Raw genomic sequence first — 17,120 nt, 5'->3', positions numbered from 1 at the left:
CTACATTGGTCTGAAATAACAACAATATTAATGTGAAGTCATGCTGTTGCACCAAACCAATCTGTAATCAGTGGGTTTGTTTCTGTTTTATTTTGAGCACAACTAGTCAGAACCAGTTTTTTAGTATACTGTATCATTTCTTTAATATTTGTCCCGACCGCGTGTTGTCAATTGTTTATCAGTTATCAGCACTTCAAACTTCAAACTTTGAACGAGAGAGGGTAGTAGTTTAATGGTCACGGTTAAACCGTGTGTAATGAGTCGTTATCACTCATAATTTTATGGTAGAGCTACTTTTGAAGCAAGGAACTCCATCCCTTATTATTGACTAATTTTGGCCTCGATAAATGAAAAGACAATTAATTCCGTTACTTCGTGGTTGAATTTTGCGCTAATATATTAATTATTCTTAATAAAAGCAAATAAAGGCCAAGAGGTTACCCCAAAACAAAGACAATCACCATTTAAAAAAAAGGAGTGTAAAAACAATACATGAACCTATTTAATTGGGTTTTACCATTAAACCGTGTATTAAAGGCACTGGACACATTTGGTAATTGACATGGACCAGTATTCTCACACGGTGTATCCCAACGTATGCATTAAAAAAACAAATCTGTAAAAGGTTTTGCTCAATTGGTCATAGAAGTTGCAAAAGAATAATGAAATTAAAAAAAACACCCTTGTTACATGTCTGAAAAAGGCTTCAGGCCTGACGTCTTTCCTAGATTCAAATATTTATGGTCTCTTCGTTTCTCGGTACCAAGTGAGAGGTTTTATGCAAATATTTACTTTGGGAAACTATATAACTAAACTCGTCCAGTGCAAGAAAAGGAAAATCCAAGAAGTAAAAAATAAAAAATAAATTAAAAAATTACACTGTAAATATTAAGTCAATCAACCAATCAAACTTCTAAATCAAATCAAAATTACAAGCTTTTTCATTTATATTGAAAATTACATTTTATTCTCTGTAACCTTCATGTCTGAAACAATTCATCGTCACACTCCCAGCCAAGGCTAATGTTCCAGAATGTAACAACATTACATGACTAAAAAACAGAGAATACATGTTTGATATCACAGCTGAATTAACATAATCATTCTCTTTTGGCAAATGGATACAAGGCAATTTATCGGCCGTTTATTCCCCAAATATTGATCTATACTTAACTTTCGGAAATGTCTTAAAGGCAAGGTACACGTTTGGTAATTACTCAAAACACATATTAACTTAAAAACTGACCTGGTAATAAGCATTGGAGAGTTGTTGGTATAAATCATTGTGAGAAACGACTCCCTCTGAAGTAATGTAGTTTTTGAGAAAGAGGTAATTTCTCACTCAAATAATAAAAGACTTCTAGCTAGAAGTCTTTTATTCCTATCTGAAATCACACAAATGTGTCCAACAAGGGTGTTTTTTTTTCTTTCATCATTTTCTCGCAACTTCTCGCCCAAATTTTCACAGGCTTGTTATTTTATGGTTATGATGGGATACAGCAAGTGAGAACACTGGTATTTGACAATTACCAAACGTGTACCTTCCCTTTAACAATCGTTTGCTGAGTTCTTTTTGTATCCTTAAAAAACCGAGGTGTTAAATTAACACCTTTGGTGTTGTCACATAATAGATACCAACAAATTAATCAACATGTACAGGATGTTAATAACACAAATTTCTTTAACAATATTATTACATTGGTTCTATTGTTAACGCACACTCTATATGATGTTAATTTTGATTCGCTATTCGGTATCAATATGTGTCAATTTTAACACCCCATTCTTGTGCAGTGTATGCATACATGTGCATTGAGACCTGCTGTAAGATTGTTTTTGTGTTTTGGTGGCTCGACTCTCGAACACAAACCTAAACGGTTTACTTTTAACATTACTTCAGTTTTCGATGCATACGTAAATTGTTTCATAAAGGACCATTGCCGACGAGCTTTAAAGGATCCCTCCAGACTGTCACTTATGTAGGTTTATCTTTGAATACAGTTCAAACCTATCATTGTAAAGATACATATTTAAAGGCAGTGGACACTATTGGTAATTACTATAACAAAAAATAGCATAAAACTTTACTTGGTAATGAATAATGGGGAGAGGTTGATAGCATAAAACATTGTGAGAAACGGCTCCCTCTGAAGTGACATAGTATTTGAGAAAGAAGTATTTTTGCACGAATTTGAGTTCGAGACCTCAAGTTTAGTCTTCTCATTTGGTGTATCTCAACATATGCATAACATAACAAACCTGTGAAAATTTGAGCTCAATTGGTTATCGAAGTAGCGAGATATGAATGAAATAAAAAACACTCTTGCCACACGAAGTTGTTTGCTTTCAGATGCTTGATTTCGAGACCTCAAATTCATTCTAAACTTGGGGTCTCGAAATCAAATTCGTGGAAAATGACTTCTTTCTCGAAACCCATTACTCGTTACCAAGTGAGGTTTTATGCTAAACATTATTTTGAGTAACCAACAACAGTGTCCACTGCCTTTAAGTCGACGTAAACTTGATGTTAATCTTTAGGTTTTATCTTTTAGCTAGTTGGGTGTAATAAGAAACTTTTGTATTCAAAGGTTTTCTAGAGAAAATAGAATCAACTGTTGCAAACTGCTCACCAACCAAAAGAACCTATGGTATAATGCTTACAAATAGTTGAATGACATGATGTCTTGACGCTAGCAGAGTCTTTCTTGAAAGCAAAAATTGTTAATTACCAATATATATTTAAAACTTACAGATAACATATTGCAGGAGTTGCCGATACCCATGTCAAATTAATAAAAAATAATAAAAATAACAGTAATAAATAAGCAAGTGTATGGTGCATAGATGTGTGATTTTTTGTTTTCACCGTTTTCAACAAACTGTGTGGGTTTTACAACCAACGGATTAGCAAAATATTCAATGTTTTTCCTATTAAGTTGTATTTAAGTAAAGTATTTTAACCCCTTTTCCTGTATTTTCATCAAGTAAGTTCTACTTATCTGTCTGCATTTTATTCTCTTATGACATAAAGCTTTCTAAAGTTACAGTACTGTGAACGATATTGATAGTTGAATAACAATTTAATAATAAAAAAATTTGGTTGGTAAGTTGTTTGCAACAGCTAATTCTATTTTCTCAAAAAAAATAAGAAAGACAATACATTAGCAGAAAGTCAACATAGAACATCTATAATTATTAAAACAAACAAGTTCCATATTTTAATGTTGTTTTTGTCCACGAAGTCAATCAAAGCAAAAGACGTAGATTAAGACGCTATTTTGTTTAGAATCAACGACACTTTTGCCCAAGCATTTAATATCTATTTCTGGCGCTTGGCGAAATAACGCAATTTTCTAGCAAAGTAAATGAGATGGCATTACATCATCAGTAATGAGTTTTGTGCTTGGTCAATACAAAGATGTACAGTCAGAAGAGTAGGGATTGTTTTTGGTACACTTCTCCTGACCAGCACTTCTTCAAAGACTGTCCGAATTAAGCTTTGCATTACATCTTTGTCTCGGCGAACAAGTCTACCCGACCGACTGTGTAAAGTCTAAATGGCGTAATGTTTAGGGGAACCCCCATGTACCGATGACTTCCCATCCACTTGTTGAGTTGAAGTCTACACTGGACACTTCCCGGTGGCAGAGTCCCTCAGTAGCCGCTGAAATCAAACAGAAGCAAATATTGTGTTATTTGCTTACAAATAACAATGAGAGAGAAACGGTATTAAGCTGATTCAATTCTGGTGATTTGTACCAATTGAAACCATCTGATAGTTAACCTCAAGATCTTGTGTTTAATAACAAATTTCGTTAACCAAATTACAACAGTACAATCAATCTTTTTAATTTAACCAGACATTACAGTAGAAATACATATCTCGATCGACCCGCCCCTCCCACTAAATTCTATAACATTGTTATTTTTTCGTCCCTCATTACACCCCCCCCCCCTCCACACTCCGCACTCTCGCAATTTCTTTTACTGTATTGAAATAAAGTTGTATAAAAGACTGGTGAATGGTCATTAAGAAAATTGACTTAAAATGTCAGCTTCTTGTTCTTTTATGACACGTGTACTTACCTCCCCACTCGCAGAATGCATTATTCCCTCCGTTGCCATGACAATATCAGGAACATCCGAGACCCCAACAGTTCTCTCACCGTCTCCATTGCAGTCTCAATCGATAAGTCCAGGTACCATGCAGGCTCAATACTTGACCAGGTGACACCAGTGCGCATGATCGCTCATCTGTTTTGGGACACACCCAAAGAGTTCCACCGTGTCCGGTTCCAAGGCATTGATACTAGCTACCTTATTATCAATATCTGAAAGATAAATAGATCTAGTAAACAAAACAACAACAAAACTAACCTTTTGCTCTTTTTGAGAGCTTGTGCCGAGGGCGGGGGAAGGGGGTGTTCCGACAAGTTTGGCAAGACAAGCATATGACATGGAAACTTCGATTAGCGGTAAATATTAACAATCAACTTGTTTGGTTCTTTGTGACGATGATAAGAGCATATTGATGAAAACGTCAAGTTGTGTCACGCACTCGTTTCAAGAGTGCCACAATTCATTTGAGAGGTTATTACAATGGTGTTACCACCATGCAGAGTCTACCAGTTTTGTGGTCCTTTCTCACATAGCTTTGTGTTTATTTCGTTGTGCAGTGCACTACAGAAAACTAGTTTATCCAACATTGAAACTCGGAGTGGGCAAGTGTTTCTCTTTCCTGCGTCAACAAGGCATCATAGAGATGCAATACACATTCTTTTTAGGGATGCCACAAGTCAATTGAGATGTTATAACCCGGTTTTTCCGTCATGCACAACCATGCAAAGTCTAAAAACTATGTACTTTTCGCACCCAGCTTTGTGTTTTTAATACACACACTCTATGGACAATCTTTGTACTGTGCATTTTACACAAAATAGTCTGCAATTCGGGTGAAAACACTCTGTAGACGTGTGCCAGTCAACATTGTGTGAACCTGTAGTTTTCTGATGTCACACTACGTGTGTAATGCTTGCCTATACAAGCTCACAAATCCGCCCACACATACGCCGCCTTACGACTTGAATTTATGAGGTCCAGCTGCTATTGTTGATAAAATATGACATTTCTCAGCAAAGTTTATGCATGAATTGGACTACTCAAGTGTAAAGGTATCGAAGTTAAATTAAGTTAAAATTTTAGTGAGACTTTTGGTAATGGAAACTGGATTACCTTCCCAAGTTGTGTCATTGTCGAGTCTACAGGAACATCTGGTTGGACCGCTGAAAACAAATAAACAAATCATATTAACTTACTGTTAAACCGTTGTAAGGAACGTGAATGAGCACTAAATCAAGAAGCGAAAGGCCCTCTTTTTAGAGATTTATAAAAGATATTCAGAAACATTTACTTAAATCTCTCAGCCAAACAGTTTTCCTTCAATACATGAAAGGCAAACTTAAATAATTATAAAAAGACGAGTTTTGTCAATAAAAATATTACTTGATTTACCCGAAAACGATAATAACAAAAACAAGCATAAGCTGAATAGGTATTTTGTCAAATAAGTTTAGATTTGTGACACATCTACACAAAACAAAACAAAAAGACTTGGAGTATTACCTGCTTAAGTGAAAGTTTGTCATTCAACAAAACGGAAAGTAAGTAACTCTTCTTGAAGCCTAGACATTGCAAGTTTTCCTCTGAAATCTCAGTAATTATAAAGTTCATACAAAAACAGATTCTTAAGAGAAATGTTTCCTCTAAAAGCTCACCGATGAAAAAATGTCAGTACAAATCCTCCAGAGAAACATTTCCCTCTGAAAGCTAGCTAACTGTCTCTTAGTTCATACCAGTACCAATCCGCAAGAAAAATATTTTCCTCTGAAAGCTCACTGATTATAAATTTCATACCAGTAGCCCACCAATCCTCCAGAGAAATATTTCCATCTTGAAGCTTACTCTGACTTTAAAGTTCATACCAGTATCAATCATTCAGAACCATCTGAAAGCTTATTGATTATTAAGTTTAAAAAAATAGTTGGTGGCCTGACGTTACGACCCTAGCAGATTCTTTCTCGAAAGCTATAAATGACAACACAACAAATCATGAAAACATTATCAAGGCTGGGAAAAGGGGGAATAAACAAGGGGAAATGAGAAAGCAAAGACAGAAAGTATTTAGTTATTTCCTTCGTGGGTGTTCAGACCATGGGGTTGAATGGTCTGAAGGCGCCTTGTCCACAGTTTCTCCCTACTGAAACAAACAGCCTCTCGGTGGTTGCCTAGTGCTTCAATGCCCTGTAAAAATCATGTAATAACGGGAGTGGTTATGACGGTTGAAGTGATGTCTTGCATGTGTATGCAGCTTTAAGTTGTTGACTGTGGATCTGTGGCCGTAAGAACGCATCTTGGGTGTGTGGTTCTTGTGTCATCTTTTTATTGAACACCACAAACGCTGCAAGTTATGAGAGAGATTAGGGTAGTGCATGCATGTGACATGACCCCTTTTCTTATGAGTGGTACTACCGGTGTTGCTGGTGAAGGAGTCCGATTCCCTGATGTGTTGTCTACAGATGATGCATTTGGAACCCCTAAAAGTTCCCTGTGTTAGAGGGGATTAACATTATCATTAATGGGAGGGACTTCTGCTCGGACAATGAGATTGGTGGGCGTCTGTAGGCAACTATAATGGGTTCGTCCGTACAGTACATTGAAGTCGATCTGATGTGTGGAGAATAATGATGGTTAGAAATGGTTATTTTAAGAATGTGTGAAAATGAGGGGAGAAAAGTAACAACAGAAGGAACTTTCCCCTTTGAACTCTGTTGTTGCGTGGGTCCTTTGGAAAGTGCTGAGTCCGTAGAACGATCAGTGACTCTCTGGATTGCTTGATGGACTGCTTGTGACCTATGACCCTTGGAGATAAGGTGTTTATTAAGTTCCTGGTTAATGATAAAATCAGAACCTTCGACGGAGTCTAAGGGCCTGGCTGTAGGCTATGCTGGTTTTGCAGTGTCGGGGTGGCAGCTAGTTGAATGTAGGTATTGATGTATATCTGTGGGTTTAACGAAGAGATCTATGATTAAGCCACCATTTGTTTTAAAAACCTTGACATCCAGCAAGTGGTTTTTCCTTGGTTGTACAAGATCAAGGGGGTATGGGAAGAGGGGGGAATTAATTAATCAGTGAATTGGGAACGAGGCAGGCTTAAAAGGTGATATCTGGTGGGGGAGGCAAAAAGGTTGTTATTATTAAGTTCATACCAGTCCTAATCCTCCAGAAGCTTTCCATCTGAAAGCTCTCTGATTTAAAGCTCATTATATTTCCGATACTCCATAGGAAATATTTCCATCTGAAAGCTCACCGACTCTAAATTTCATACCAGTACCGATCCTTCAGAAACATACGAAAGATCGTTAATTATTATTAGTTTTAACATCAATCCTCCAGAAAGAAAAAAAAAATCATCTGAAACCTCACTAATTCCTAAGTGTATTAGTACCATCCCTCCAAAGAATTATTTACATTTCGAACTTCACTTATAAAGTTCCTACCAGCACCAATCCAGGCAATCCAATGCGTCGGGGTACGAATGAAACTGAGTCTTTTGACGATCCACCTGTTTTTGACATACCGCAAAAACCAGACAGTAAACAGTAGTTTTTAATTTAATTATGGCTACTTTTATTGTCTATCCGTTTTGATTATGGTTAAATATACATATAAATGGTAACGTGCAGCCTTAACTAAACTAATAATGTATTTGTTTAGAGAATTCCTTATCTTTGAACTTTTTAAACGTTACTACTAAATATTTGTTTAGACCACAATAATAGGTAATAGCAAATGGAAGAACTTCTGGGTATAATATATATTTAATAGAAAACTTTTGAAGTGTCGTTAATAAGACAAAATATAAAAATGCATACTTTAAGCAATTATGTTGGAAAATAAAACACACACAAAACCCCAAATCCCCCCACCCACTGAAATCCAGTTTACAGTTTACATATAAAGGGATTTACTTTCTTTGTGCATCTTGATGAGTTATATCGAACTGATTACCTTTTTAAAATTGTATTTGTTGATGATATATAAAGTATGATGATATATTGCTTAAAGTAAATAATAAGCTTCAAAACTTTTCTTTGCAACATTTCACCTCCGGAGTAATACCAACTTTCTTTTAAAGCTTTAAGCGTAGTACGAGCATGGACAAATTCATCTTGCCCCTGTCAAAATTGCAAAGAAAGGCTAGCAAGTCTTCTGCATCGCTTGCAGCACTCTCATGATGATATCATGGCATCATGATAGAGCATCCAGCCTTAGAAGCAAAGTGGATTTAGAATGGGTTACTTAGAACAGTATTAATACCGTTGATTCCTAGTGCTAGACCTTTTTTACAAGGTGGGCGTGTAGGATTACCGACGCGTCAGTCAGAAAAATCAAATAATACAATCGAGTTTACATCGAGTTTTTAAAACCTACGGTTCTGCTAAGAGCCCGCGGAAATTTTACTTGCAGTTTGTCTCCGCAAACATTGTATTCCCACCATGCAACAATTCAAATCATATACATTGCAATGTTTAGATCCCTTGTCCCCTCCCAATGTCCAAACAGTAGCTAACTGATATTCTGAACTTATAAGGTACAGGTACTTATAGTGGCGGTTGTTAAAGGTTTATCCCCCTAGCTGTCGACATTTCGAGAAATGGATTGAGGGTTTGTTTTTTTCCCCAAGCTGTCAACTTTTCGACACGTGTATTCCGGTCTGTCTCTGAAAGAAATACTTCAGTCCTCATCTTGTTGAGAGTGACTAGCGTGTGATGCAAGATCAGGAGAAGCAGTCGTCATACCGTCACAACTGTCGACATCATCGGGTGTTCGACACAGGAAGTCGGTTGGCTCAGCTGGATCGTCATCAAAACTAGTTGGATTGACATCAAAGCCCGGATTCTCAAATCCACTGTCGAGATCGAAATTTATACCGATGTCTAAAGAACCATCTTGTGACAAATTGGCCTCCTGCTCTGCAACATCGAAGGTGAGATTCTCAAATCCTCTTTCCATGGACACCTGTTCAAAACTTGAAGTCGATCCAAGTGTGTCGTCAGACGATGATGATTGACTGATTGCGTCATCACTACGGTCGACGACATCTGCGTTGGTGACGTTGTACTCTTTCGACACGGCCATGACGAATAGCGACTCGTCGATCACAAACGCAGGGTTTTCGAAACCGTCGTCCTCCTCCGAGGTGTAATAGTACTCCACGTCTTCGTTGGAAGGATATTCTGGGTCTTCCATTTCAACTCTAAAGTCTTGACCGTCAGTTATGTCGACAGATCTGTGTGTGATAGTCATAGGATTCTCGATGCCACTCATTTCTCCAGCTTTAGCCTTGCGCCCAAACTTGGGTCTGTGGAAGTACTTCTTTCTCTTCTTCTTCTTCTTGTCGGCAGCTGGCTGGATGCCGTCGACATCTTGCAAAATCTCATCCCCGGTCATGATCTCATCGTCAGTCGACACGTACATTGGATTGCGTTTACCGACATTCCCAACAATTGGGAAATCGTATTCGTCATTCGTATTTTCCTCTGGGTCCGGCAAGACGGAGAAAAACTTGGCTGAGGGGAGGGCACGTTTCTGCTTGCGCTTCTGGAGAATGTGGATGACTAAGGCGAGAACAGATGCTAAAAGAAGCACACACCCACCAGCATAGAAGGCCAAGTCATAGTTGCCGGTTAAGTCGAAAATAATACCTGGGTCGCAAAAGAACAATCAAAACAAAAAGTTAGTATGGTACCTTTTGTTTGTCAAATTTATAGTTTGGTGTGGTTGATCAGCTCAGTGAAAAACGTGACCAAGATTACGATGGTTAAAAAGAAAATATACTTACCACCTGATAGTGTGCCTGAAATTTCTCCAACTCCCCAGCAGAGTAGCATTAAGCCAAGAGCCCCTGCACCATCCGATACTTGCACGAGGAGCCGAACGATAACAATGACAAGTGAGGAAGCCGTCCCTGCTGACAAGCCGATCAATGCTGCAAGCACAGCAAGTGGGAGGAAGGACGAGAAGAATGACATTGCAGCTACTGAAGCACTGAACAGCACCATCATCCAGAAGTAACCCATCTCAGGAGTGATGTACCCTTTGACGATGAACCAACCATAGCTGACTCTACCGATGACGCTCCCCAAACCGATCAAGGATACCAAGAAAGACGAGACCTCTGGGTCGACTCCAACCGATTCGGCCCGAGGGATCGTGTACAAGATGCCGAGTTCACCATAGCCATGACAGAACGCTATGACTAGGAGAACAAGAAAGCTCGGGTTATGGACGAGACGTCGCAAACCGTAGGTGTCCAGCAGGAAGTATTTGACCCGGGCATAAGTCACCTGCAAGGCCCCAAGAGGAGATTTAGGTTTGGAGAAAAAGACGGACTCGTGGAGGCTCATCCGATCCAGATCTTCCTCCGTGACGTAGACCATGAATGGATCCATAGCGGAGTTATGCAACTGAGGGAAATCGTCTGGTGATGCTTCTTCGAACTCCGGGAACTCCTCCGGGATGATCATGGCGAACCCTTTCCCGCTCCCGTAGTCATCTTCCCCGAGAACCAGCGTACTTTGCATATCTGTAGCTGGTTGCTCGATCTCCTCACCCATTGCCATTTGAGACACTATCCCGTCCATGACTTCTTTTTCCTTTTCACTGGCTGATTCTTCGATATGGTTTTGTCGATCAGCAGTCACCTTCTTCTTCTCCTTTTTCTTCTTCTGCCTTTTCAGATTTGGACGCATGAGGGCGCCTGCAACGATAATATGGAGGCTAATGGCGGCTGCAATAATCAACGAGTTCCTCCACCCGAAGACATCATTAAACCACGTGTACATCGGAGCAAGGACGAGTTGACCCAAGCTGACGCCCGCTGAAGCCAGGCCAGCAGAAAGGGCAAACTTGTCTTTGAAATACATTCCCAAGGCTTGGAAGGATGACACAAAAGCCATGCTTACACCTAGAGCTGGAGAAAATAAACAATTAAAAACGGTGTCCGGTTAATAAACAAAATTCATTAGACATTAATTGTATTACGAATACACAACACTGTTTGAGTTTTAGTTTGAAAGCAAAATGAGTATGAAGTTCAACTTCATACCAAGTGCATACATAGTTACTTTTAGTTCTATGAAAAATTTGTACACAAAATTGAATTCAAATTTAAATGAGTGTATCTGAAAACCTAAAAGAAGAAGAGAAAAAGCGCACAGTTATAGCTGGTTTTGGCTGTTGCAACGAAAACTAAGGACATTGTATCTAGGCCTACATAATGAAAAAAAGGTGCACTTGCTTTCTCCTTACTCAACAGACTACGTGAACATTTTTACAGATTAACTGTTGATCAGAACTATACATGTAACTCAACTCATCTTGGTATAAGCCGTGTCATGTCAGTATTCTCTCTAACTAGTGTACTAGTGTACAGTCTCCTGACGATGACTAGAGTAAGCTAGTCGAAACGTTGAGACCAATTCAGAACTGACTCCGCGGCAGTACAGTTAATTACGATCCTATAAGCTAATGTAGTAATCCAAGCCTATTAATTTTCTATACCATCCGCCCTGGTTATAATTAAAAGCAGGACATTTTTTTTTTCAGAACTGAGAAGTCTCCCAAACACCCGATAACCTTCTCCGCGGTAGTAAATAAAGCAAGACAGTTCTCTAAAGAACAAACTTTACCTGGCAAGTACATACACACATGATGTTACCACAAACCAAATATATATTGATACCTCACCATGCAATGCCTCAAATCCTTTGCTATAAAGCTTGTATTGAAAATTTACTAACTTTTCTACTAAAGCTGTTACGTCAAATTCCTTTTTCAATTTGTTGGTAAAAACATTATTCATATCAGAATATCCATCAGCTATAGAAAAAATTCGAATCAAAACTTGTCTTGTCTACAACAAAATTGCCGTTTTGATGCAACGATAATCATAATGTACTAACAGAAATGAATACAAAAAAATCATACAAAGTTTAACATCTTTACAATATATAAAAAAGGAAAAAGGAAAGACAAAAAAACGACAAAGAACTTCTTATTGAGAAGCCCTACACTATCTAACATAGTTTATGCATTTTAACAAATAGATTGTTGGTTTTAAAATGAAAAAAAGAAGAGGTATTACGGGGTTAATGGGAGAGAAATAAATATGTCATGTTTGACTTGTCATAAGTCATAATGAGAAACTTGCAATTGTTACTCATTGTCTCACTGATTATTTTACCTGTTTACTAACTGCAACCACTGTGCATTTTAGCCCCGGGCTGCAATATGGAGAGAATAAACCAATAACAAAAATAAAAATGACTTCTAATAATTTAAATTATATTGATGAATTAAGTATCTCTTGAAAATGGCACTAAATAAATCGCAATGTTGACTTCTAAATCAAAAATAGAATGTCATAATAACTTATACCGAGTCATCATTTTGAGAATTAAGTCAGATAAATAGCTTTCGTTTTGTATCTATGCCCTGTTCGCATTGGACTTTATTTGGGTAAACTAACCGAGCCAATGGGTAACTTACCCATTTTAAGTCCAATGCGAACATCCCCAGAAGTTTTCCTCCCGAGTATTACCCGACCCGAATGGGTAGTTTAACCGAGCCAAATGTGCCCAGGATAGAATATTGACCAGGTCAGTTTAACCGAGCCAGAAAGTTCAATGCGGACCCGACGACTCGGTTAAATCTCCCATCCGTCCGTGATGACCCGAAAGAAGCTGACATGTTTAGTCAAGGAAGAATAAGATTTTGGTGATAATCGAACTATTCAATGTTACGCAGGAGGCCAGCTCTACCCACGGTCTCGGTAAGTTAACACGACTCAAATAAATCCAAGTGCGGACGATGGGAAAGTTACCCAGCGTCATGGTTAAGTTACTCAAAATATTAATCCAGTGCGAACACGGCTTATGTCGATTTTATTGTTTATCTCGTTTATTGCAGCATATCATTAATTGTTGTTTCTTTGTTTGTGTGTGTACAAAGACCCATCAAAAAATTCCAACCTAGGAGATAAATAACTTTTCTTAACGGGAGTTTCCAAACGTCCGAACTTTTCAGGCATAAATTAGTTTTTACTTCGTGTTTGTAATGCAGCATGTGTGATGATATATAGATTTATAAATTTATAGAGTTAATAGCTACTGGGGGACTGCAAAATCACGCTCATACAGTTTTGCAAACCAGAGATAATGTTGGTATCTGCAGTTTTCCCACTTGACCTTCGCCTATCAGATGAGGGTGTACAACAGGCGTTGCATACACAACTGTAAAGCAACATGTATTGCACAATATGAGTCAACGTTAACCGCAACAAAAACCTTCGTACACAGTTGTGAAACAACTGATGAAAGTTTGTAACAGTCTTTTGTAAAGTGCCCGATAGTATGGTGGCCCTGAAGGGACATCGCATATCGTACAATACGTGCGCCTAATATGCAACGTCATAAAACTATAATGGCAAAATGTCTGCAGACGTATGCAATGTTGAGAAGTCCGCTGACGTGTGCAGACGTGTGCAGACGTGCGTTTTCGAGAATTTTATTGCATTGTAGTATACCTTTAATTTTAGGGATGATGCCCTAGTCGCAGACAAATGATTAGAGACATGGGGGTCGAGTCAACGTGGCACTTCGTCAATAATCAGGCCCCATTGTGTGACCCAGGAACTTGGCGCCAGCCCAAGTCTCACAATTCGCATAACCACCTCGTGATCTCACCTTGCTTGCATCACTACAATAGTCTTAACAATGTCTTAACAATAGTCTTTAAAAAAAAAATAAAAAGCGAATATCCTCTGCGATGTATCTGACTATAAGCACACAACCTAAAACCTCAGTTCACTGCAATCAATTACTAATTAGAAATTGAAATTTAGTTTTATGATACAACAATGCTCGGTTGTTGTAAAAGATCAAACTAACGCATCTGGGGTCGATTCCACAAAGAGTTAGGACTCGTCTAATCTCGATTCAGGACGAGTAACTCGTCCTAAATTCTGATTAATCTTAGGGTTTGAGTACTACAGTGCAGGTTTAGGACTCGGCCTAAGTCATTAGATTAGTCTTAAGTAAGAAAAAAAACTTGAAATTGACGGCAACTTCTGTGAAACAAAATTGGACACAATCTTACATAAGCTACGAGAGAGTGGCGAATAAAGAAAAAGATCATGGCTTGGGCCTACCAACCCAAAATACAATACTGCACATAAAGTAATGGCGGCCTCTCGTTTTGTCTGTGGCAGAGTTTTTTATGTATCTACTTTACAGATTTAACTCACGTAATAGGTAGTTTGAACTTGTAAGCAAATACAAAAAGGCCCGATTGAGCGGTATTCGACCTACACTGGACTCACTTGAGAGCTGAATACTTTGAGCCCAATATCAATCAGTTTTAGGTGTTAACTTTGAGGTCCCTAGATTGATATTGGCTGACTTACCTGTTACGACGCCATTGGCCACCACCAGGAAAGTTATTGAAGGGGTGACTGCAGACATTATAATGCCCGTTACTACTATCATTCCGCCTACTATGGTCACTCTCCGAGGACCAAACCTGTTGCAGAGGGCGCCTGAAACGGGACCTGGTATAACGAACATGTTAAATGGTTTGGGCACTTTTTTTTGTAAGACACAAAACACAAACGTTGACAGACGTACAATACAGGCAGAGGACACTATTATATATAATTATATATATGCTAATAATTATTAGCATAAAACCTTATTTGGTAACGAGTAGTGGAGTGTTGTACATAGTACAAAAACACTGAGAGAAATGTCTCCCTCTGAAGTAACATAGTTTATGAGAAAGAATTTTCCACGAATTTGATTTCGAAACTTCACATTTAGAAGTTGAGGTCTCGAAATCAAGTATCTGAAAACACAACTTTGTGTATGACGAGGTTGTGATTTTCTTTCATTATTATCTCGCAACTTCGACGACCGATTGAGCTCAAAATTTCACTGGTTTGTTATTTTATGCATATGTTGAGATACACCTAGCGGGAAGCTGTTCCTTCAATGCGTTTACACGCTGAAATCACCGAGACGAAATTGATTTTCGTAAAATTGTTTCACTCATTTCTCAAAAACTATATGACCTGAAGCAAGAAATGTTTCAAGGGAAGCACTGTACTATCAATATCTTTAAGCCGTGTAAGTTTAAAGACAGTGGACACTATTGGAGCTGTCAAAGACCAGTTTGCTCACTTGGTGTATCTCAACATAAAATAACAAACCTGTGAAAAACTAACCTCAATTGGTCGTCGAAGTGGCGACAGAATAATGTAAGAAGAAAAAAACTCCTTCAGATGCTTGATTTCGAGATCTCAGCTTAGGTCTCGAATTCAATTTAAATATTTAAGTACAAAATCTACTTTCCTTCAGAGAGAGTCGTTTCTCACATGTGTTATACTACCAACAGTTCTTCATTGCTCGTTACCAAGTAATTTGTTTATGCTAACATAATTTTGAGTAATTACCAATAATTAACAGTTCCTTTAACTACTCCCCGAGCATTATTGAAGCTCACAAATATTGAAGCCTACAAATTCTACGGCTTTAAAGGCAGTGGACACATTAGTAATTACTCAAAATAACTATTAGCATAAAACCTTTCTTGGTAAAGGGTATAAATTGGGAGAGGTTGTTGGTATAAAACACTGTGAAAAACGTCTACCTCTGGAGTAATGTAGTTTTCGAGAAAGAAGTAATTTTCCACGAGTTTGATTTCGAGCCCCCAAGTTTAGAAATTGAGGTCTCGAAATGAGTCATCTAAAAGCACACAACTTCGTGTGACAAGTTTTTTTTCCATTATTATCTCGCAACTCCGAAACCAATCGAGCTCAAATTTTCACTGGTTTGTTATTTTATGCATATGTTGGGATACACCAAGTGAGAAGACTAGTCTTTGACAATTACCAATGGTGTCCAGTGTATTTAAAAATGATTTGAAAACGATGACAATCTATGATATCAAACCTAAGTTATCTCGTCCACGCGATTGCCAATTCAACATTGCCCCTCCACCTTCTTTGTAGTTGTATCTTTACAATGGAGCTCGGAAAAAGAAAGTGATGCAAATTAATGCACAAATCATAGAGAACCTTTGTTTCAATGTTAATTTGGGTGCAATTTGAGTAGAAATAACATAACTAAAACTGTAAGAAATGAAATCATTCTTACTCAAAACTCCCCTGAGGAGCGATCCGACCGAGATGACCCAGCTGGTACTGGCCGCACTGGCCTCAAAATACTCCATCCACGTGTTGAAGAAGATACCGAGTGAAGCAACAAAACCCATGGTGGTGAAATGGACCATGAATGCGCCGGCCAGCACCACCCAAGACCAGCCCGAGTCCATCTTGGGCCCCTCCTCCGTCGTCTCCTCCGTCTTCTCTACATCCTCCACAGCTGAGCTTTCCGGTTCATCTTTAGCTGAATAACTCGGTGGTGGACTGGCAGAATCAGTAGCTGCTTTCATCGTTTTGGTTGAAGGGTGACACATCTTTGTTTAGTGTTTACGTATAGAACATGAACAGTTCGTGCCGATGGTTGTAAAAATACGCAAAAAAGCTGAGGAATTGTTCAGCACTTGGTATGGGGTTTGAGTACGAGATCATCGTGCAGTTTGAAGTGACTGACTACATTGGTATGAAATAAAACCTTATAATGAAGTCATGCTGTTGCAGCAAACAGGTGATCTGTAATCAGTGGGCTTTTTTTTTTGTTTTATTTATAGCACAACTGGTCAGAACCAGTTTCTTTGTAGTAGTCTTAATATGACTTTATACTTAATATGAAATACAGGATTTGGTATATTATTTGTTCTCACGGTGCGAGCGGTGCCAATTGTTTATCAGTCATCATCATCAGCACTTAAAACTTCAAACTTTGAACGAGGAGGTTAATGGCCACGACAGCATGTAATGAGTCGTAAACAGGTGTTTTGGTGGAAGCAATTCTGTAGTATGAAACTCCATAACAAACAACATCACTTATATTCATTAAAGGAACACGTTGCCTTGGATCGGA

The 17,120-nt window shown here is 38.4% G+C and overlaps 1 protein-coding gene across 2 annotated transcripts; it reads right to left on the bottom strand.

Annotated features, from left to right (window-relative positions):
- Positions 1 to 1,267: 1,267 nt before the first annotated feature.
- Positions 1,268 to 16,745, bottom strand: LOC139954140 (monocarboxylate transporter 14-like). Of its 2 annotated transcripts, XM_071953822.1 has the most exons (7): positions 16,272 to 16,745; positions 14,525 to 14,668; positions 9,902 to 11,032; positions 5,623 to 9,764; positions 5,233 to 5,282; positions 4,087 to 4,331; positions 1,268 to 3,664 (listed from the first exon to the last, which is right to left on the bottom strand). In XM_071953822.1, the coding sequence occupies exons 1-4, from the start codon at positions 16,591 to 16,593 to the stop codon at positions 8,794 to 8,796; spliced, it is 2,568 nt and encodes an 855-aa protein (XP_071809923.1). In that variant the 5' UTR covers positions 16,594 to 16,745; the 3' UTR covers positions 1,268 to 3,664; positions 4,087 to 4,331; positions 5,233 to 5,282; positions 5,623 to 8,793. The 2 variants fall into 2 exon arrangements, with proteins under 2 accessions (XP_071809923.1, XP_071809922.1); XM_071953821.1 differs by having other exon boundaries at positions 5,233 to 9,764.
- Positions 16,746 to 17,120: the final 375 nt, after the last annotated feature.

This window comes from Asterias amurensis, chromosome 2 (assembly GCF_032118995.1).
Source record: "Asterias amurensis chromosome 2, ASM3211899v1".
In the NCBI taxonomy this organism is placed as follows: Eukaryota; Metazoa; Echinodermata; class Asteroidea; order Forcipulatida; family Asteriidae; genus Asterias; species Asterias amurensis.
The sequence above is the reverse complement of the archived record's forward strand: the minus strand, read 5'-3'. Positions and strand labels throughout refer to the sequence as shown.

Coding starts and splice junctions, on each gene's coding strand:
- LOC139954140 (XM_071953821.1), bottom strand. CDS start 16,593: ATGTGTCACCCTTCAACCAAAACGATGAAAGCAGCTACTGATTCTGCC. Junction 11,033..14,524: donor GGCCAATGGCGTCGTAACAG/GTAAGTCAGCCA, acceptor TATTTTCTCCAG/CTCTAGGTGTAAGCATGGCT. Junction 9,765..9,901: donor TTCAGGCACACTATCAGGTG/GTAAGTATATTT, acceptor TTTGCGACCCAG/GTATTATTTTCGACTTAACC.